Source organism: Callorhinus ursinus, unplaced genomic scaffold (assembly GCF_003265705.2).
Source record: "Callorhinus ursinus isolate GAN/ISIS: 27379988/994484 unplaced genomic scaffold, GSC_fseal_2.0 scaffold22, whole genome shotgun sequence".
Classification (NCBI taxonomy): domain Eukaryota; kingdom Metazoa; phylum Chordata; class Mammalia; order Carnivora; family Otariidae; genus Callorhinus; species Callorhinus ursinus.
The window spans coordinates 23608197-23631218 of NW_027397084.1; the positions used below are offsets into that span (position 1 = coordinate 23608197).

The following is a 23022-nucleotide window of genomic DNA, read 5'->3' on the forward strand; positions in this document are numbered from 1 at the left end:
TAAATACATTATAAATGTTTGCTATTCTTATTTGATTGATTCTTCTCTCTTTGAGAGACTGTATGATCCTGCTATATTTAGGAGCCCTAATTATTAATACTTTCAACGAGGATGAATGTGTATGAAGCTAAATTTACCCACCACATCACTATTCTTTTATCTCATTAGCCTTATTATCAACACACATTCACCATTCACCAAATGCCTACTATGCATATATCCATAAGCCACCTGTTGATGCTACTACAATATGATACCTAAAATTTCTCCTTGCCACATTATATAGCTGCAGAAAGAGCAATGTGTAAGCAATCTCATGCTTCCTGATTTTCAAGAATGAGTTTTTATTTTGCATCTTCTTGGCTAGAAACTTTTTGCAAAAACTCCCACCCAATGATTGCTCTCCTCATTACTTCGTCTAACTGACCTAGAATACACAACGCTGGCTGTTAGAAAAAGAACAGGAAAAAATATATAGTGCCATGAGAATTCTTTTCTGACATTAGCTCTGTTTTTATTTCAGCAAAGTAACAACATCTTTTGTCTTTCCAATCATACTCAGCTCTGTCACTCGTGAGGCCTCTTATTTTCTCAAGAGTTATATCAAACTGCTTCCAGACATCCATCATTACATCATTGTATCTGCGGCATTTAGCGGCACAATGCAAAGGTTTCACATTAGAAAAGACCTTCAGACACAAGCTGTTCATAAGAAATACCAGTCATAAATGTTAACCGACATTAATTTTTTCAGTATACTTAAGGTGTTTCTCCTATCAGTGAGTTCAGCTAGTAATTGTTCCTTAAAATTTTCTTCACTTTTCAAAGTTCTTATTTCCTTGTAAAGAAAATAATTTTGTATAACAGTGATGTTTGATTTGCTCAATCATAGTCTTTCTTTGTGTTATCTTCTGAGGTAAAATGTAAAGAGCTTTGCCTCTGTAATATTTTCTCTCCTCTGAGGAGTTTTTGAGGTCTAGATGAAATATGCAGTCTCTTTTCTGACATTGCTGACTCTCTCTTGGCTTGAACTACTTGATTTAAAATAATGCTAAGCTTTGTATTTTCTTATGGCCCTCTCCCCCAAAATGTAATCCCTGAAAACTCAGAAACTCTTCTCTTCTTCTCTACCTGGAAGTTTTAGGGACAGACAAATGTCTTCTTCCCTGTCTACCCAAAGCTCAGCATAGTGCTTAGTGAACACTCCATGTCAACTGAAGATTATGAGCATCTGAATGTCTTAAATCTGAGGTTTTTGAACAGACATCTTTTTCCGGTCTGAAATTCCATGTGCAGCCATTTTCACTCAACAAATTCAAAAGAATATTTCTCCCATATTTTCTCGGTTAATAACACATGGGCACACATTTCTATAATATATTGATCAAAGCCCTGTAAGAAGTGTCAAAAATAAGCTGAAACTACAACCTCTTCCCTGGAGGAGTTTTACAGGTACAATATTTTTTAATAAAGAATATGCTGATGCCTGACCTTCTGGTAAAATGTTACACATTCCCACTTAGGACCTCTCTTTGGATTCATGCAGGATTTAACCTAGAAGTACCTTTAAGAACCTGATAAGTTATTGTTCCTGTAATTCTCTATTAATTAGAATATTTGACTAAACATATGCCTGCTTTTTCTTAACTAAGATTTCAAGAATTCTTAGATACATTATTTAAATTCACGTTGTTTGGGTAAATGTTCATACTTTTCTCTTTGATTTATTTCTAATACAGGGACCTCCTGGAATACAAGGAGTACAACAGACTCTTGGATATTATAATAAGGTATGGCTTCTCTTTTTCACATCTTATATACACATTTTATGTAATCATATTTTTGAAAAAAAACCTTATTAATTCCTAACTGCTCAGACTCTGAAACATGATCACATATACTTAATATCTTTCCTCACTGAAAATATGTTTCAAAGAAATGTATTTTGCTCAACATCTTTTCACAAAACCAGCATTTTATTTTTGTAAATTTTTTATTGTTATTTAATCACCATACATCATTAGTTTTTAATGTAGTGTTCCATGATTCATTGTTTGCATATAACACCCAGTGCTCCATTCAGTACATGCCCTCTTTAATACCCATCACCAGGCTAACCCATCCCCCCATCTCCCTCCCCTCTAGAACCCTGAGTTTGTTTCTCAGAGTCCATAGTCTCTCATGGTTCATCTCCCCCTCCGATTTCCCCCCCTTCATTTTTCCCTTCCCGCTATCTTCTTATTTTTTATTTTTTAACATATAATGTATTATTTGTTTCAGAGGTCCAGGTCTGTGATTCAACAGTCTTACACAATTCACAGCACTCACCATAGCACATACCCTCCCCAATGTCTATCACCCAGCCACCCCATCCCTCCCACCCCGCCACACTCCAGCAACCCTCAGTTTGTTTCCTGAGATTAAGAATTCCTCATATCAGTGAGGTCATATGGTACATGTCTTTCTCTGATTGACTTATTTCACTCAGCATAACACCCTCCAGTTCCATCCACGTCATTGCAAATGGCAAGATTTCATTCCTTTTGATGGCTGCATAATATTCCAGTGTGTGTGTGTGTGTGTGTGTGTGTGTGTGTGTGTGTGTGTGTGTGTATACCACATCTTCTTTATCCACTCATCTGTCAATGGACATCTTGGCTCTTTCCATAGTTTGGCTATTGTGGACATTGATGCTATAAACATCGGGGTGCATGTACCCCTTTGGATCCCTACATTTGTATCTTTGGGGTAAATATCCAGTAGTGCAATTGCTGGGTCATATGGTAGCTCTCTTTTCAATTTTTTGAGGAACCTCCATAGTGTTTTCCAGAGTGGCTGCACCAGCTTGCATTCCCACCAACAGTGTAGGACGGTTCCCCTTTCTCCGCATCCCCGCCAACATCTGTCATTTCCTGACTTGTTAATTTTAGCCATTCTGACTGGTGTGAGGTAGTATCTCATTGAGGTTTTGATTTGGATTTCCCTGATGCCGAGTGATGTTGAGCACTTTTTCATCTGTCTGTTGGCCATTTGTATGTCTTCTTTGGAAAAATGTCTGTTCGTGTCTTCTGCCCATTTCTTGATTGGATCATTTGTTCTTTCAGTGTTGAGTTTAGTAAGTTCTTTATAAATTTTGGATACTAGCCCTTCATCTGATATGTCATTTGCAAATATCTTCTCCCATTCTGCCGGTTGTCTTTTGGTTTTGTTGACTGTTTCTTTTGCTGTGCAAAAGCTTTTTATCTTGATGAAGTCCCAATAGTTCATTTTTGCCCTTGCTTCCCTTGCCTTTGGCCATGTTTCTAGGAAGAAGTTGCATGGCTGAGGTCGAAGAGGTTGCTGCCTGTGTTCTCCTTTAGGATTTTGATGGACCCCTGTCTCACATTTAGGTCTTTCAACCATTTTGAGTCTATTTTTGGGTGTGGTGTAAGGAAATGATCCAGTTTCATTCTTCTGCATGTGGCTGTCCAATTTTCCCAACACCATGTGTTGAAGAGACTGTCTTTTTTCCATTGGATATTCTTTCCTGCTTTGTCAAAGATTAGTTGACCATAGAGTTGAGGGTCCGTTTCTGGGCTCTCTATTCTGTTCCATTGATCTATGTGTCTGTTTTTGGGCCAGTACCATAATGTCCTGATGATGACAGCTTTGTAACAGAGCTTGAAGTCCGGAATTGTGATGGCGCCAGCTTTGCTTTTCTTTTTCAACATTCCTCTGGCTATTCGGGGTCTTTTCTGGTTCCATACAAATTTTAGGATTATTTGTTCCATTTCTTTGAAAAAAGTGGATGGTATTTTGATAGGGATTGCATTAAATGTGTCGATTGCTCTAGGTAGCATTGACATCTTCACAATATTTGTTCTTCCAATCCATGAGCATGGAACGTTTTTCCATTTCTTTGTATCTTCCTCAATTTCTTTTATGAGTATTTTATAGTTTTCTGAGTACAGATTCTTTGCCTCTTTGGTTAGATTTATTCCTAGGTATCTTATGGTTTTGTGTGCAATTGTAAATGGGATCGACTCCTTAATTTCTCTCTCTTCTGTCTTGTTGTTGGTGTATAGGAATGCCACTGATTTCTATGCATTGATTTTATATCCTGCCACTTTACTGAATTCCTATATGAGTTCTAGCAGTTTTGGGTAAATTTAAGAAAAAATTACTTCAAGTTTGCAAAACTTCGTGCAAAAAATTAATGCAAACCATCGTGCTTCACCATGGATACTGTCACAAATCCAGTTTCTCAGAGGGTAGACCTAGATAATTTGCTGCCTTGAAGCTCGAGTAGCACAATAGGTGATAGATTTCTTATCAGAACCAATCACTGCTATGCTAAACCTCAAGCAAACCTTTACATACCATAGGTCAAGACTGGGTGGGAGTCCCCCACCTTTCAGGGAGAGGCCCCTTCACCAAGGTTTTTAAGTTGTAATCAGGGTTGATGGAATACTGACATGGAAGTCCCTGAGTGGCAAAAGGCAAGAGTGTTTTGCTCTGTTCTTCAAGAAAACATAACAGAGGAAAAGAAAATGGGTGTTGGCAGTGAAGTAAGACCCAGAGACCTAAGTGTGACCACTGATTGACCCATCATTTAATAACAAGTATTTGAGGTCTGATCACTTGGCATGAGGCATTGTGTCTTCCAAGTAGGATCCCTTTATACACGATAGCTTGTTGTTGATACGATGCTGGTAAATAATTGTGCTTCTACACAAAAACAAGTTCAGACACACTCCCCTTTATATCTTTCTTCTATGTTCTTGCTTTCCCTTTTAATAAATTCTTCTGACTACTGTCATTCTTCTCTGTTTAGAAATCCCAAAGAGATGCTATGTGCCAGCAAAGTCCCTAAAGATAGCAAGTGCTCAGAAAAGTGTTTATTAAATGATGAGCTAATTAGTTTGAAAAATCCCAGTCCTTCTTTAATGAGATTGAATTGAACATAAAGACTATGGAAAGTGTGTAGAGCTTGTAGCACTTCCTAAGTGATCCTGTCTTAAATTTTCTCATTTACTTAGATTTTCTAGGGAGTATTCTATTAGGAAGAATGTTTGGACTATATTTTATGATTCTCTATTAAGCATTTTTCTGAATAGATCTATACCAGCTTTTTCAAAACATTAGGGCTTGGCACAAGTGAAAAAAAAGTGAAGCATATCTAAAATTAATCAGTTAAAGTACAATGCTTTTTCTGTAATGGCATCTACTGTCACAAAATAGGATTTATCATAAATGCTTCAAAATAATGAGAATGAGTTGGCTCTGATGTCACAGTGTCAGCTAGAAAAACTTCAAGAACACACTCTATTACTATCACCTTTGGTATAAAATTTACCAAGTTGCTACTCAGCTACTTAAATATTTGCTATCCCTTGCAAAACTTTTAAAACTTGTATCTTTAGAGGTCTCTCAACACTACTTCTATATATAGTTTATCTTGCCTATGAGTCAGTTTTCCCCTAAATGAAGATATATGAAGCATTTGTATTTTAGTCTAAAGTTGGGAATGTAAATTTTTTAACTTTAAGATTATATTTCCAAAAAAAAAAAAAAAAGGGGGACTGACCAGAGCAGGCAAGTGGCGAATCTTGCTAAACCAGGGCTTTGAACTTAGCTATTGTCTTGCCCAAAATAACTACAGCTCTCTATCCTTATTGCCGTTAGAGGACTGAGGCTCATAGGGATTTAGTCCACATCCGCTCAAAATGTGGCTTTGGAGCTGGAGCATAACTGGTTAGAGAGGAGAGACCATAGCTTTTCTTCCCCAAATGATGCATGATAACCACTTGGCTTCAAAAGATTTTACACCCATCTGGGAATTAATGGAAGGTAGCTTCCCAAAGACTTTATTTTGTTTCATTCTGAGAGTAGTTAGAGCTGTTTTATCAGCCCCCACCAGAATGGATGGAGGAGGTAAGTACCTACCTTCTCAGTACCTACACTGGCCAGTGTTTCTGGTTGATAACCACTTAATTCTCATCCTCAGCTTCACAAAGGAAAGGGCCAAATGTGCCATGATGAGAGAGATGCATGTTTTCACTTGGCAGTGACTTCACCCACCCACCCCCATCTGTTTTGGATACTGAGGTGGTTTCATTTTGCAATTCATTCCATGCCTGACGGTCTGGCTATAGCATATAAGGAGAGAGAGAGAAAGGAACATAAATGAAACTTCCTTGGAGATTAAATGATGGACCATATATTGAGACATATAAAGTGATGCTCCAAGGTTAAAATAATCTTCCCTTTTAAATTGGCATTGATTTATGTGATGTCTGCACTTAAGTCCTGGACACCAGCAACTCAGCTCCCAGTCGTGCAGCTTGGATTCTGCTGAAGCAGCCACCCGTGGGAGGATGAGCAGCAGGCAACTCAGACACTCCTCCTCCCCATTCTAAACTCGAAGAGTCCACAGGTCATTCCCTCATCCGAGGAATCCTCAAAGGCCAAGGAATAGTCCTGTGGTCCCTGCACAGGAGTTGGTCTTTTCCCCTGTAGTTTTTTTTATGTCTTCTGGAGGGAGAAGCTTAGGTATAAAAAACCTTATCCCCTCCTGGCACAAATCAAAAAGGGAATTGGGAGGGAGGGAGGGGAGTAAGGAAAAGAGAGAGACTAAGGAGTAAGGTTGGGAAGATTATATAAGTGTGTTTATATGTATTTTTGCATGCCCACTTGAGGCTGCAAAGAATAAAAGGTAGAAGATTTCCCTCTCCATCACAAAAATAATTTACAAACAGCTGCTCCCACTTTATAAGATTGTTTGCAAAACGAAGCAACAATGCTGAGAATATTCTTCCCCTTAAGGAAAATCTGCTCACAATCCAAAAAACTGCTCTTCATCGTCTCCAACTCTGGGGATTTTAATAAAAATTTGATAGGCTCTGTCAACTGCTAACGCCATCAGATCCAGAGCCTCTTGCAACAGTCTAGATGGGGGAAAAAGTGTTATCTGTGGAGACCCAGAATGGGAGGATTTTACATTTGATATTGTTTTTAAAGATCCACATTGCAAATGCATAGTTGTGCTATCTTACATCGCCACACTCGGTGCAATTTGCAGAGAATCAGTCTCAGTGGTTGGAGATTGATGCTGTGCCTCCCAGCAACCAATTCTCGTGTTCACTTCTCCAAATTGTTGATCCAAAAAAAACAATTTGCTAGCAAAATAATCTTTTTCTTTCAAGTATCAAATCATAATTTCATTTCAATATCCACAGACTAGAAAGGACAGAAAATCTTTCTCCAAAAATCAAACATTCAAAGTCTTTCCAAATAGTGAGTTAAACCCACCCATGGCCTAGAAAGTGGAGGCTTCCTTAGGGACACTAAAGGCAACCCTTCTGGACCCAGAAGATTCAGAAATAAAATTTAAATCCTAACTTCCTGTCTCTTCCTCCTTATGAACCATCTCCTATGGCTCAACCTATCCATGTCCAGGTACATCCCCTTTTTTCAGAGAATACCTTCTCCAAGTCAAGTGGAATAGCTTGAGTCTTCCCATGAGTGAAGCAAACATATGGAGCTCTGGTAGGCAATAAATAGCCCTGTTTTTCTCTTTGGGCATGAAAGCTACCAGAAAATCAAGATTTTAGAACAATAGAGCATATGGATAGAATAATATGAGCTGGTGCTATAGAAGCAATTTTTCATCCCAATTAGAACATCTCTAATATCCTGTAGGTTGTGGGGAGGTGTTATAGGAGGGAGATCTAAACCAAGATGCTATATTGGTTCTGCTCTGCAATTCAAGAGCATGGGACCTCCCAATCCAAGACCATCTCTGGTTAAGTCATGTCGTAGACCAAAGCATGTTCCAGCTTCCCCTAAAATTTTCTGCCTTAAACACAGCCAGGGAGAGATGCTGATGGGCTGTATACACTGACAGGCATCATGCCCAAATGACTAGTATGTTTAGGAAATGCCTCAGAGTTACGTTTTATGCAGGTTGCATCTAAGCAACCTACCATTTTGTAACTGCTGATTCTTTATGTATGTGTGTATGTGTCTTAGAGTTTCATACTCATTTTCAAATATGTCCTTATAATAATATACAGCTCAGGATTTTGAGAATACAATTTTTTATTTTCAATTCAGACATCTCAGATCAAAGTTAAACAGGAAAAATGAGAAATGTCTGTCACAGGACCAACAATAACAGCAGTTATAAACTACTTATTTTTGATTGGAGTAGGATGAATAACATGGAAGGTATATTTAAAATGTCAAATTATAGCAACAGTGATCTGAATGCATACCTCTGTATATTTTTGTCGTGTAAATATTCCTCTACTTTTTTCTACCAACTCATAATATTTTAATAAAAAATTTTTCATGGGAGAAAACACATAAATTAGAATTATAGGCTTATTTATTCAACAAATATTTATTGAATATTTCCTGTATGTTAGGTACTGTGCTAGGAATGGGGCATTCAATTCCATCATGGAGCTTACATTCTAGTGCAAAAGGTGCAAGCTTCTTTAAACAAACACAAAAATAAAAATATTAGTATTATAAAGGAAAAATACAATATCCAATGAGAAGATCTGAGAGGGGAACCTGTCTGGGAGACCTGCAGGATCTTCCATGAATGGCATTTTATCATAGTTGAGACCTGAGGGATGAGTAGTTGCTAACTGGACAGAGGAGTGAAGACAGAGTGATGACCTAGAGGGTGAAATGGAAAGTATCTTGGTCCATTTGAGAAGCCAAAAGAAGGCTGTTACAGATGGAAATTCTGAGGGAGAACAGGGGCCACCATGATCCTGGAGAGGGAAATGTGTTTAGGTCATATGGGATTTTGATAGCTTTGTAAAAGTTTAGAAAGAAGGGACTCAGAATGCCTTAACGGTATCTCTCTGACCTTATATAGAAAATGTAGGTGTGTGGAGAGCAAGAGTGGATTATAGAATGCCAGTTAGGGAGCTACTACAGTAGTCCTGGCAAGCCATGATGAGTGAGGGTAGGTAGTGTAAAGAGAAGAGATTTGGGGAACAGAGGCAGCCAGGCTAGATGACTGATTGGATTTGAGGAAAAGGACGATGGTCTTAACAATGTTATCCAGATGGAAGAAGGAAGACTTCTATGGAAGGGAGAGGATGAATTCAGATTTTCTTTCTTTCCTTGTTTTTGTGGTTTTTTTCAATTGTAAAATGAAATTACCATGCATTTTAACAAGTAACCATAGAGCTAGATTAGGAAGAAGCCAACGGTTATTATCCCACTTCTGGACTAATGCATGTTAGTAACAGCGTGATGTAATTCTTTCATCTTTCTCTCTCATATATGTGTGTATTGTTGAATTTTTTTAATTCAGTTTTGAACTTGTTAAATATGAATTTCTTCAAAATTTATAAGTGAATACAGCAAGTGGAAAATTAGATACATTGGGTCAAAGCTCAGAAGACATATGCTGGGTTTATAGATTTGTCTTTGTGTAGATGATACCTAAGCCATGGGAGCAAAGAAGAGTGTCCAGGAGAAAATGTTGAGTCACAAGAGAAAAGGATCTGGACAGAGTCCTAAGGAAATCCAACATTTACGCATTAGGTTAGGGAGGAAGTGGAGAGGTCAGAGAGACAGGAAGATACCAGGAAAGTGAGGTATTACACAAGTCAAGAGAGTGGCGAGTGCAGCCAAGAGGTTAATTAATGGAACATCCATTATAGTAAGCAACAAAGATATCATTAATAATGTTACAAAGTCATATCAGTGGACTTGTTGGGGACCAAGAGAAGTTGCCAAGCATTAATTTGGAGTAGTGACAATTTGCCCTTGGAGGTGTGATATTTCTCCCAAATCACCTCCTGGGAGGAAGTCACAGAGAAGATAAATAACATCTACAAAGTTGGAGTTTTTCAGGATTATTTCACAGAAGGTAAGAGAGGCAAAAGTGATTAACATGGTATTCAGAAAAAGCTATTATTATGGCACTGTTACCTGACTATATTTTAATGCAGGGGCTGAATGTATTAATAATAAATGGACTTTTTTGTATTTTTATTTATATATATATATATATTTTTTTTTCCACCTAGGGAAACCTTGGTGAATATGGAGCTCGTGGCCTAAAAGGAGAGAAGGTAATCAGATTTGTCCAAGTGAATAAAAGTATAAAAATATCCAGGGTTTTACGCCAACATATACATTCCCATGTCAGGAACAGTCCTGCTGCCATGTAGGCTTGCGTCTCTGGGGAGTCTCCAGTGGGCACAAGCCTCCCTGCCTCCTAACCAGACAGCGGGATTAGGCATTGAGGGTCTGCTCCCCAGTGAAGACTGCTGAATAGCAGCTGGCTGCAAGGAGGGAACACATCTAGGGGAAATAGCTGTAACAAAGCAAAGGAAATTAGGACCCAAGCTTCAATTCATAAAGCGATGTTTCATGAATCGTTGTAGGTGGCAAAACCATCTGAAGACCCCTTTAGCAAAATGCCTCAGGCTCAGGCTCCCTATTTTTGTGTCTTCTTATGTACCCAAACATAAGCTATCATGGGGGCATTTTTTTTGGTGGGGTTTAATAGTGTACAATCATAGTTTAACCAAATGATTATTTCAAAAACAGTATTAAAATTAAAACGCTGATGGATTTCCATTGTGTCCTCATCGTCATCTGTCACCGGCTTAATTATATGAGGCGGAAGATGACAGATTCACTTGCCCACTCAGAAAGATGTTTCACTCCGGTCTGATTCTGAAATTGTGATGACCTTGGATTCAGTGTGAATGTGCCATTGTCAGGAAAAAAAACAATGCACATTAAATCTACAGAGATGAGTAGGTCTGAAAACACTCTGAGGGAATGTGGCCTGTGAGTGCTACTTCCATTCGTTCACTCAGTAAAAATTCTCTTGATTGAGGGCAGGATATTTTCACATGAATCCAAGAAAATATGACTTCTGTGCCTCATAAATCAGTGCAACCAATCTATTCAAAAGATCATACATCTATCACCAGAAAAAACTGCTAAAAGATAGTCTCAACAGAAACTAGGAACTTCTTTTAGATTGACCATTGAAAATGAAATTTTCTGCAAAAAAATAAATAAAACCTTGACATTCTTAAAAAGACATCCAAAAAATATTGATTATACAGCAATAATAAGGTATTTGTGTGTCTGGGATTTTACTGCTAGTACATTAGCATTATTTTCTGTAACCAGATAGCTTACGGAATTTCTACACCACTGTACGAACACATTATTTTAAGCAATTACTACTGCACATATGCAGGCTAACGGGGGAGAAAAAGCCACAAAGCTTGTCACATAGGACAGCTGAGCAAAGAAGAGAGTTGTGGCACTTTTAAAGTATTTAAACGATGATTCATTTATTGAAACCAAACAGCTGGCTTCTGATTGGCTATGTTCATTAGGAAGCATATGTTACTCAGGAATTCCTAAGACCTCAGTGATGAGAAATTTGATTCTGCCAAACAGGTGTATTTCAAACTCTAAGGACCTTTTCTATTCCTCAGAATCTTTTCTAATTGCTTCAGAATCTTAAGTGGAATTAGAAAAAGCCAGGGGCGTAACTGTTCCCTCCTCTCACCCAGAGAAATAACCTAGAAGAGTCTACAGAGAACTTGATGCAGTACCTGATATAAATGTACATATGAAATGATTTGTAAAATTCTAATTAATGGGAGAAGGACTCTGCCAATAAATAATACGTAAAATAAACTGAAAGACAAGCATAGCACTTGCTGGAAGAATGAAGTCACCTCTACCTATACATAGGTACTAAGTGGTTAGTGTCTGTTCTGAATCAATACATTTGTTTTTTAAATTATTATGCTGTTCATGGGTCACCATAATAAGAATTTAAACCTCCTTCAAGCTGCCCTTACAGATTTTTCCTTGCACCTGTGGTGGACCTTGGTGGTTCTGAACCCTGGCTGCACACTGAAATCACTTGGAGAGCTCTTAGAAAATGCCAACGCTCAGACCTCACACCCAGAGACTCTGACTGGGTGTGGAGCCCATACCTCTGGTTGATCTCGTCCATATCGCTATTATTTAAACGTGCTTCAGATGATTCTAATGGGCAGCCAGGATTGAGAACCACGGAGTGGTCAAAAGAACATGGGCTCTGGGGTCAAAATTGATTGTACCATTAACGGCTGTGTTGGGAAAATCATTTTATTTCTCTGAGCATTGGTTTCCCTGTCCATAAAATGGGCATAATTGTGTCTACACAGAATTGATGGCAAGACTGAAATCAAATGAGATGAGATGAACTTACCCAAAAGCACAATACCTGACACATATTAAGCCCACACTAAAGATTTGTTCCTTTCTATTCATCTGCTCCAAACTTTCTTCTCATGAAGTCTCACTTCTCTCTCTTTGGTATTAATAACCGTTGCCATCCTTGACACCTGGTCTTGTTCATCTTTATGCCTCCCACCATAATTTTGACAGAGAGGGACTCAATTTATGTGGTTGAACAAAAGATTTAATGAGAAGTACAATTTCAACACATAAGTGACTTGTTATTGCTATATATCACTTCTCCATGCAAAATAGAGTCACAAAACCAGCCTACCATTTGGATCCCAAAATTACAGTGAAGCACCAGAACAAACACAAACAGCAGTAGAATCTACACACAAATCACTCCTGGCTTAGCAACCACATCCTATATCAAGAGCACTTAGATACAAGGAGAAACACCAATGAACACTAGTGGCTATTAATGGTAAATGGCAGTAAAGACCATGGCAGCCATGGGACCAGTCCACCAGTGTTGAAATGATGACCTCTGCTCTGTAGTTTTCCTGAGACTGGCAGCATGTGGTGAATGAATAATGTATTTGCAAATTGTTTAAAGAGAACTGCTCCTTTATATAGACAGTGGAATAAGGTGGCAGAATATCTAAAGACTCCTAAGACTCTAGCAGGTATCTTTTGGAGCCAGCTATCAGAAGGAAAAGATTTAGCCTCAACAGCACAGGCCTTTCAAATAGCATTGAAAGTGTCAAATTAAAGGACAGCCTTTCCTGAAGCTGAGTAAATTCATCACTTATCTTTCAGCTCATACCCACAGTGCTAAATCACTGAACATTCATTTTAAGTATGAAAAACAACTCCTCATGTGTCTAAAATTCAGGTATGAAATGCTTTTGTTTGCAGAACTTTATATGAGGGAATAGGTGCCTAAGATTTCCTCTAAGTCCAACCTTACCCAAGTACCACTCAGAGAGATGGACAGATGCCTCTGTTGGGTCCTTTTTCTACATTTCAAAGAAGACTTATTTACATGGGTTCAAACATACAGCAGTTATGAATGTAATTACTGTTCTTCCTTGTACAATCCCCTCCTCTTCCCCTTTGTTATCAGGCAGAAGTGATTTTTATAGTAATTTCTAGACCTCTTTCCCTGATTTCTACTTTTATATTTTGCAGATCAGTCTAACGACTAAGCATATTTTTCTTTCACACCTTTGCACTGGGGATTTGTTTTTTAAGATTTTACTTATTTATATGAGAGAGAGAGAACACGAGTAGGGGTGGAGGGGCAGAGGGACAGGGAGAAGCAGACTCTCCGCTGAGCAGTTTTGGGAGCCTGATGCAAGGCTCCATCCCAGGATCCCGAGATTGTGACCTGAACCAAAGGCAGATGCTTAACCAACTGAGCCACCCAGGTGCCCCTGCATTGGGGATTTTAACACCTACCAGATGAGTAACACCTACCAGATGAGTAACAGGAAGGTCACTGTGTACCTGCTAACGCTCAGACAAGTCCAGTTGTTTATTTTCTTTTTAAAACCAACACCAATTGGCTTTTTGAATATATCCACCAATTTCTCCCTTTTCTTACTTTGGATAGAATTTGTCATATCTAGAAAAAAATGGCTTCTGCTACAGTGTGGTAAGTATAAGACCAATGATGGTACACTAGATGTTTAGATGGTAGAAGGAAAAATGCTTATATTAATAAAATCAAAATTTTACAAAATATATTCCACACATCTAGAAGAATCCTTTGAAAACTATGATCTTGTTTATCAATTGCATATGACAAGTTCTATCTTCCTCTAGTGTAAAGTCACAAGATACTGATTTCGATAGCAATGTGGAAATAAGCCAACACTTTTAGGACCGTAATAAATTTTTATTTGAAGTACTTTGGGTAGACTGTTGTTGTTCGAGGCTTCAAAATAAACAGATAAACACATCCATAGAAGGGGAGAGAAATGGAGATGTGCGCTGCAGCCTTGTTTATAATAAGGAAAAGCTAGAGACAACCCAAATGCCCATCAATGGAGCTTGGATAAACCCTGGTACATTAACATTTTCCAGTGGTTACAATGAGTGAACTAGATCTATATGTATCAATAGAAAGGGATATTAAAAACAACCTTGAGTGGAACAAAGCAAGTTCTAGGTTGTAAAATATAAAATAAAGCTATTTATGGAATTCATTATAAATATCCAAATAATATATTGTTCATGATTACGTATATGCAGTAAAAGTGAAAAACTATGGACTGAAAATATAAATATACATTTAAGAGAGTGGCTCCCTTTGGGACAGAAATAGAGGGGAAAATACAGAAAATTTCTTCTTTGTAAATTTTTGTATTTCTTTCATTTTGGTTGCCTGGTACACAGAGGTTTGCCATATTCCACTTCATGTTTTCTGTAGTTATTTTTTTCAAAATAAAAAATATACAAGACATCGTGTGAGAAAGGTATATGCCCAGAAATGCAATGGTGAACATCATTTTGCAAAAATGCTTTTGAGGTTGGAATAAACCCAACATACATAACTTCTAGCGACTATGTTTACTTTACCCTCATGTGGCATTCAAGGATCTTGGTAGATGCACAAAGAAAGCACAATGCTGGGACTCCTCCAAAGTCTGATTAGTGATCTACTTCCTTTCGGCTGTATTATTTCTAAACTGTATTTTCTCAAAATACTTTTTATATGTCACATACAAACCCCTCTTCAAGATCTCTGACCAGAACATCTTAGACATTCCTAAGCTGCTGTTACCCCATCAACAAGAATGCCTTCTTTGTCCACAGCCAGTCATTTCAGTGATCACATAAATGCTGGGAACAGCTGAGAGACTCACTTTTCTTCCAATGGCTCCCCCACTCCTTCACCTCCCCCCACCAAAAAAAAAGAAAGAAGGTCTGAAATAAAATGAGTCCAGATTATTTTGACAGTTCAACAATCTCATGTCTTTAAGATCACACACACACACACACACACACACAAAATTTTTTTGGTAAAACAAGAGAAAATTATAATTTTTTCTTCTCTGGACTTCTTGCCTTAAAAAATAATTTTTGTCTCACATTAATTTTAAATATCATAACAAGTATTATGGATTTCTGAAAGAGCTGAAGGCATCGTGAAGTGCTGACAAGTACATTATTATGCAGACAGTCTAACTAGTTTCACGTTGTCTCTTGGATGATAGATAAATTTCGTGGTTGGTGGGAGCACAAGCAATTGCTCTGAACCACAGTCACAACAGTACTCACCTGACCTCATGCAAAATCTCTCTTCTGCTTTTTCTCAAAAGGGTGAAACCGGACAACCAGGATTCCCAGGGTCCATTGGCCCAAAAGGTCAAAAAGGAGAATCGGTAAGTATGAAAGCTTTTAGGACAAAGGAAGAATATTTTTTAAAAAACAGAATTAAAAATATTTTTCCTAATCAGCCCTAATTCTGTGAGCCTTGTTTGCCCCCGCCTTGGCAAGCAACAACAGATCAGATATTTGAGCAAGTGCTCTAGCAAGGCATGAAGTCACTCAATCTCTTTTTAAAAAATAAGACAGTTAGGCTAATATCACCCCTATTCTTCATATGAGGCAACTGAGGCCCAGAGAGGTTAACTAACTTGCCCTACGTCACACAGCCAGTAAATGTTAGAGCTATGAATCACACTTAGGTAGGCTGATCCTAGAACACAGGGTTTACTAAGCTGCCCTTCTATAACTAAACATGATAGCTGTAATAAATAATAAAGTCAATATATTGAAGACTGGGGCTAATATATCCAAAAGATTAGAAACGTGTCTATATCTGCTCTTAGTATACGCTCTGAAGTTATTTTCCTTCCTTGGTTTTTATAAGATCAAAGTAGCTTCTCAAGCCACTTTTCAATATTACTGAATCCCCTTTCTTTCAAGACTTAGTTTTTGCAGTAGGAGGACAAAACCTAAATTATCATTTATACTCAAATCAGACCACCTAAAGAGATTACATGAATCCTAGTTAAAAATAGCTTTTTTTTAATCCTGCTAAAAAACAAAAACAACCTACAGCAGCCCGTAAGAATCAGCCAGAATCAGACTTAAATGTTTTATCTTTATTCAAAAGTGTAATACTTTTTTTTCTTTTATTATGTTATGTTAATCACCATACATTACATCATTAGTTTTTGATGTAGTGTTCCATGATTCATTGTTTGCGTATAACACCCAGTGCTCCATGCAGAACATGCCCTCTTTAATACCCATCACCAGGCTAACCCATCCCCCCACCCCCTCCCCTCTAGAACCCTCAGTTTGTTTCTCAGAGTCCATGGTTTCTCATGGTTCATCTCCCCTTCCAATTTCCACCCCCCCTTCATTTTTCCCTTCCTACTATTTTTTTTTTTTTAACAAAAATCACATTTCCCTTTTTCCTTGCCAGGAGGAACAAAGGACATTGGTTTAGCAGGGATAGTGAATGCAGAGGTCACGAAAATGCCCACGTGCCAAACGGAAACAGTAGGAAAAGCATTGAATATTACAAAGCCAAAATTTCCCTGTGCTTTGGCTATAAAAATTAGGCTTGTTTGCAATAAGGGTAATTTTGCAGGCAGCGGTAGAGTGAGGGCTGTTACCAGAGTCCCCCAAACTGTCCTGCCTCCAGGGGTCATGCTTTCTCACCTTTAGTGTCTAGTCCAAGCTTCCGTATCCAAGTGCAAAATTTGACAGTCTTTAATAGGGCTTCCCGACTTCGTATTTCCAAGAATGTCTGAGAAACTCCCGTTCCACAAATCCAGCCTGGTGGTTGCTGCCCCTTCTATCTGCCTAATTACTCCTGACACTCCACACTTGTTGGCAGCTCTTACCATCTCCTAACTGCTTCTCTAGGTCTGCACTGTCTCCTCGCCAAGCTGGAACATTGACTCTCACCTCTTAAATTACTCGTGACACATGGCAGACCCAAACTGCACATTTTTATAAATTCTACTACCTGAAACACAGGAAGAGCAGAAAAGAGAAACTTCCAGTGGTTTAAGGGCAGTGTTTCCCAAAGGTGAAATGTGCACTTGAATTACCTGGGGCTCTTTTGAAATGCAGGGTCTCATTCAGGAGGGCTGGGGTGGGGAGAGGCCGCACTTCTTACTAGTTCCCAGGTGATGCTCATGCTATTGGTCCATGGATCATTCTCTGAGTAGCAGGGGTTGGAGGATTTCACAGCTCCTAGGAAATCCGCTCTGGTTTTCTCTCCCACTGCAGGTGTTTGCAGGCAGCACAGCTCACCTACCTCCCTGAGATTATCTTTAGCCCTATCTGCCTTCCCCAGGAGAAACAGGCTTCTCTTCTTTTTACCTTTTCTGCTTGCCAGTTCCCTCTTAATCCCTTAATGATTCCATGGCCCTTATACAGTAGTCCCACGTTGTGCAAGGGGGATAGATTCAAAGACCTCCAGTGGATGCCTGAAACCGCCAATAGTACCAAACCCTATACAGATGACCCTGAACCACGTGGGAGTTAGGGCATCAACCCCCAGCGTAGTCGAAAATCTTCATACAGCTTTTGACTCCCCAAAACCTAATTATTGATAGTCTACTGTTGCCCAGAAGCCTTACCAATAACAGTTGATTAACACATATTTTGTACATTATATGTATTATATACTGTATTCTTACAATAAAGTAAGCTAGAGAAAAGAAATGCTATTAATAAAATCATAAGGAAGAGAAAATACATTTTACTGTACTGTAAAAAAATCCATATATAAGTGAACCCACGCAGTTCAAACCTGTGTTGTTCAAGGGTCAAGTGTATATACTATGTTTTTTCATATGCGTACAGGCCTATGAGGAAGTTTTTTATTTTATTTTATTTTATTTAAGATTTTATTTATTTATTTGAGAGACGGAAAATGAGAGAGAGAGCATGAGACAGGGGAGGGTCAGAGGGAGAAGCAGACTCCCTGCTGAGCAGGGAGCCGGATGCGGGACTCGATCCCGGGACTCCAGGATCATGACCCGAGCCGAAGGCAGTCGCTTCACCAACTGAGCCACCCAGGCGCCCTGAGGAAGTTTATTTTATAAACTAGGCACAGTAAGAGATTATCAACAGTAATAATAAAATTACAATAATATACTGTAATAAACATTATATGAATATGGTCTCTCTCGGAATATCTTGGAATACACAACCTTCTCAGTCACCATGCAGGGAAAGTGGGACTGGAGAATCAGGAATGGGCTTCTCCTCGCTTCAGCCTGCAAGGTACACATGTCACTTCTGCTCACGTGTCATTGCCAAAACTAGCCACATGGCCCCAGGAAACAGCAAAGGAGCAGGGAAATATGGGAGAGAAGAGTTGAGCCCTGAAAATCCCTAGCACAGAGGACAGGAGGTGAAAACCACAGGGGTTCACTTACTAACCACTTATCTCCCGTTAGTGATTTGTTTAAGGGACTCACAGTCCCTAAGGGGAGCTTCAAGAGGAGTATTACCTACCATATGGTTCTCACACTTTCTCTTGACTTTCCTATGCAAAAGAAAATTTTTTTTAAATGAATGGTTTCCACCTTATTGTCAGTTCACTCAATTCAAATCATAAGTAAATCAAATTACAAATCAAATCAGACTGAGCAACCAAAGCCCAGGACTGAAGTCAGGCCGTCTAGGTTTAAATCCTGAATGACCTCTCACTGGCTATATGACCTTGGGGAGATCACTTAAGTTCTCTGGGCCTCAGTTTCCTCATCCAGAAATGGGTATACTAATCATACCTACCCCAGTGACACATAAGAATTAACAAGAACAGTGATTAGATCAGTGTTTGATACATTATAAGGACTTAATGAATATCAGCTATTATTGTTATATCTGCCTAACTTGAAATTCTCTAATAAACTTTTACTGGGCACCAGCAGAGTACACCAGAAATGCTGTGATAGTCAAGACCAATTTTATCCTTACATTCACAGAGTTTATAGGCAAGATAAACAAAGAGACATAAAGTGGGTGAGTGCTATTTTAGGGGAAATAACTCAAAGTTACTCGGAACCTTTCTGAGTCTCTTTCCTCATGCTTGAAATGAGACCATATCTTCCTCACAGCGTTGTTGTGAAGAGTAAATGAAATCATGTCCATGTAACTTCAAGAGGAGAAGCTAATAAGAGAAAGTGTGTATGTGTGTGAGAGAGAGATCATCTCTGTGAACCATGCAAGAGGAAGCTTTGGCCTTGGCAGCATTCCAATTTGTTCCACTCAGGATTCTCGAAATAGTATTAGCATGATTAACTTATATTGTTCACTGGGGAATATGAAAGAGTTTTTAAATTAATTCTCATATGCTTCCTTTAAACTGTGCAAGCAGACTGTGTGACATTCTGAGTCATTTTAGCGGCTGCTTTGTGACAGAGGTCTGAGTTTGGCCTGCTGGATTTATCCATATCCACTTTTGGAGGGTTTCTCAAAGTGTTCATAATTGATTCTGTTTTCTACCCATTTTCTAGGGAGAACCTCTTACTAAAGGTGAAAAGGGAGATAGAGTAAGTAGATGTTTTATCAGTATCTTGGGTTTTCTACTTCATTGATTTCTATCTCTCTGATTTCTCAAATATTTACTTTGGGGTTTAATAGATTTGATAAAATAAGCTCTCTGAGCATTTTACTTTTTCCTCTGTGAATTTTGACTCTTTTAATTAATGAGAAATTATAAACCTTGTTAAGTTTCGTCATGTGATGACACTTTACCATTTGGCTTGGGTATTATATATTTTCTTTAACCATTACTATTTGTGATTGGGCATGAATGTTTTGAAAGATGTACACTTAAGATATCTAAAATACAAAATTAAATGCAAGATACAGTTTTTTCAAAAATGCTGTTAATGATGCAGGTTAAATTTATCAAACAGGATGATTTTATCAAAAGGATCAATAATAAGTTATGGAAATAAGAAAAGCAAACTCATAATAGCCAATATTGTCCTCTTTTGGGTAACCTTAATTTCTTTTTGTTTTTTTTTCCTTAAATACATATACACAATGGTAGAATCACCAGAACATCAACTTAGATTTTACTCTTTCTTTTCCCCCTTCATTTTCTTTTCCCCCTTCATCTGAGGTGTTAATCCTCTGAGATATAAGATTATTTGGTGGCAAGTCACGAAAATGTCAGCTAAGTGGAGAATGCAGTGATTGCTAATGAACTATGATGATTATAGAGTCAAAGTGATACTGGGGGGGAAAAACTGTTAGAAAGAAGAAAGAAACCCTGAAACCAGCACTACACTATATGTTAACTAACTTGAATTTAAATTAAATAAATAAATGAAGAAAGAAAATAAGGAGTTATTGTTTACATATTAGCAATAAGTATTTTAAATCATGTTTTAGAATGACCTCTCCTTGCCTTCATCATGTCATCCGTAAGTCCCCCTATATTATGTTAATTAGTAGAAATGCAGATGAATTCAAGTATTAGAGATGCTCATCCCCATCTGAGTTTAAGCATTACATAAATGGTAATTTTCTTTTTTTGCAGGGAGAACCTGGGCTAATGGGATCACCGGGAATAAAGGTAATCTCCGGACCTTCTTCATTGCATCTCCAATCCATTGAGATTGTGAAGATTAAAGTAACCATTTCACTTACCTTCCCACCCATGTGTTCAGGGTGAACCTGGAGATCCTGGTCCCCCTGGTTTAATAGGAAGCCCAGGACTAAAGGTATATAAGAAATAACTGAGATAAAAGAAGAAATAATTTTGGAGTTATAGCCATTTCCGTGTAAAACGAATGGCTCTGATGTGCTACTCGTTTTCTTCACACAAGTTCTCAGAGACTTTATCATGTTTCCATGGTGATTTCCCCCCATTGGCTGCATTTATTACACTCATAGTAACTGTGCCTTTTGGTTCACAGTCGGGTTTTTAAACTCTTCTTCAGAGCATATTCACAATAACATCCCTAAAAGGTTTAGAGTAAACAATGTGAGCAAAACCTATGACCCTGAGCTATATACGTACAGTGAATGGGATTCAAGATTCAATCTCTTAACCAAATTTATGCAGATGCTTGAGATCCCCATGTGGGATTCCACAGAAGTATCCCAAGAAAGACCAGCCATGGGGAGGTGTGGGAAAGACCAATGCGATGTGCTCCCACCAATGGGTAAGGCAGGTTATCCTGGCCTCCCTTGCTGGTGGGAAAAGACCCATTTAAATGAGAACATCTCCACGCTATCTTTGTAAGCCCAAAGCACATTTCAGAATTATTCAGAGAAGGTAGGATGATAGAAAGCCCGCCTTGCTCTGTAAAAATCATACCATGTTTTACATGTATTCAGCGACAATCTATTTTTTTAATAGAGCTGAAGGACATTTCACCTTCTCTTTTAGGGTCAACAAGGACCTGCAGGTTCTATGGGACCTAGAGGACCGCCAGGAGATACCGTATGTAGAGCAAATACAAGTGTCTTTGACATATGGAAATTAAATTAACGTCTTAAAGAATGTCCACATCTTTTCATGTGACTGAGTTACAGTACATTTTCCAAAGACATGGGTCATCTCTACTACCAAAACTGATCACACCTGATGTCAGGGGTGATTAGGAAGGCTAGTAACTTCCTATATTCATATGAGATCCTTTTGAATATCATTAGCCTAATAAATCAGTCTTTAGAAGTCAAGTTAACTAAGTTATCACTTTGGACGTGCTTGTCACTGGTGTTCCACCAGTAACAGAGACTGGAAACATCAAAAGAAATAAGGAAAACTAAGATAGGAAGCAAGCATTTTCATTATGCATGGCTTTGGTTTAATTCTCCATCCAAAAACGACACTTCTTAAGCTTCTATTGTTGTTTTCTTACAAGAGCCTCTAAAAAAAAAAAGCAAGTCTTTTGGCTGAAAATATCTCTCTAATGCCATTGGAGAAGAGTCCTCAGGTTGCATAACCTAATTCTAGTGGTCCCGTTATTCTTTCTGTCTGTCTGTCTGTCTGTCTCTCTCTCTCTCTCTCATGTCCTTTGAATGCACTTTTCTATCCATTCCCCCAGCTAAGCCTTTTGTTCCTTCAACAACTGCCCTAGGCTGGCCTTCCACAATTTGGGAGTTAAGACTCACCATCATCCTCACTTGAGCAAAATAAGAGAAATGTCTGGCCATAACTTCTTGGAAACTGATCCCTGTCTGGCCACAATTCCAGCACTTTCTATGCAACTATTAGAATCTCTCCTTTTCTCATCATCTTGAGAACAGCCCCATGACCTCCTGCTGTATCCTCCAAGCTTCCTGACTGAGCCTCCACAGGTCTCTTTTTTGAAGCATTTGTTTTGCTTGGTACTTTGAACACTCAGTTTGTGAGCAAAGCTTTTTGTTGCTCCCCCAAAGCCATCTAATGAGCCAGTAGAGTGCACCTAGTGGAGAGGTCTTATGGAAAGAGAGAAAATGCTGGTGGCACAGGTGGAGACATAAGTTGCCCAAGAAGTGAGATTAAGTGATAGTGGCTGGAGCTGAGAAAGAGAATTAAATCAAAAGGGAAAGAGCCACTGTTGCCAAACACAGTAAAAGTGTATTTTCCTATTTAGCCCATCATCCTTCTAAATCATATGATGCTACCAACCACCATCCCTCCACTTCCATCCAATAACATGGATGGTGCATTTGGTTCAATTCTCCCTTATTTGGTTTCTTTTCCATTACATCCAGGTCACTTCACTTGAAACAACAAGCCACATATTTTCACTAATGCGTTTTCCTCTTTAACAGGCCAAAATCAACCCATCCCTTCATACTTTGTGTGTTACAATTCTGTTCTCC

At 38.5% G+C, this 23022-nt stretch overlaps 1 protein-coding gene across 1 annotated transcript in view; it reads left to right on the plus strand.

Annotated features, from left to right (window-relative positions):
• The window catches only part of COL19A1 (collagen type XIX alpha 1 chain), a 321531-nt gene that overhangs the window by 240929 nt on the left and 57580 nt on the right, over positions 1 to 23022 (plus strand). Inside the window, exons 18-24 of the mRNA XM_073905265.1 lie at positions 1740 to 1790; positions 10038 to 10082; positions 15540 to 15602; positions 19710 to 19745; positions 20744 to 20779; positions 20874 to 20927; positions 21599 to 21652. Coding sequence (XP_073761366.1) covers positions 1740 to 1790; positions 10038 to 10082; positions 15540 to 15602; positions 19710 to 19745; positions 20744 to 20779; positions 20874 to 20927; positions 21599 to 21652 — 339 coding nt within the window. The remainder of the gene's footprint in view (positions 1 to 1739; positions 1791 to 10037; positions 10083 to 15539; positions 15603 to 19709; positions 19746 to 20743; positions 20780 to 20873; positions 20928 to 21598; positions 21653 to 23022) is intronic.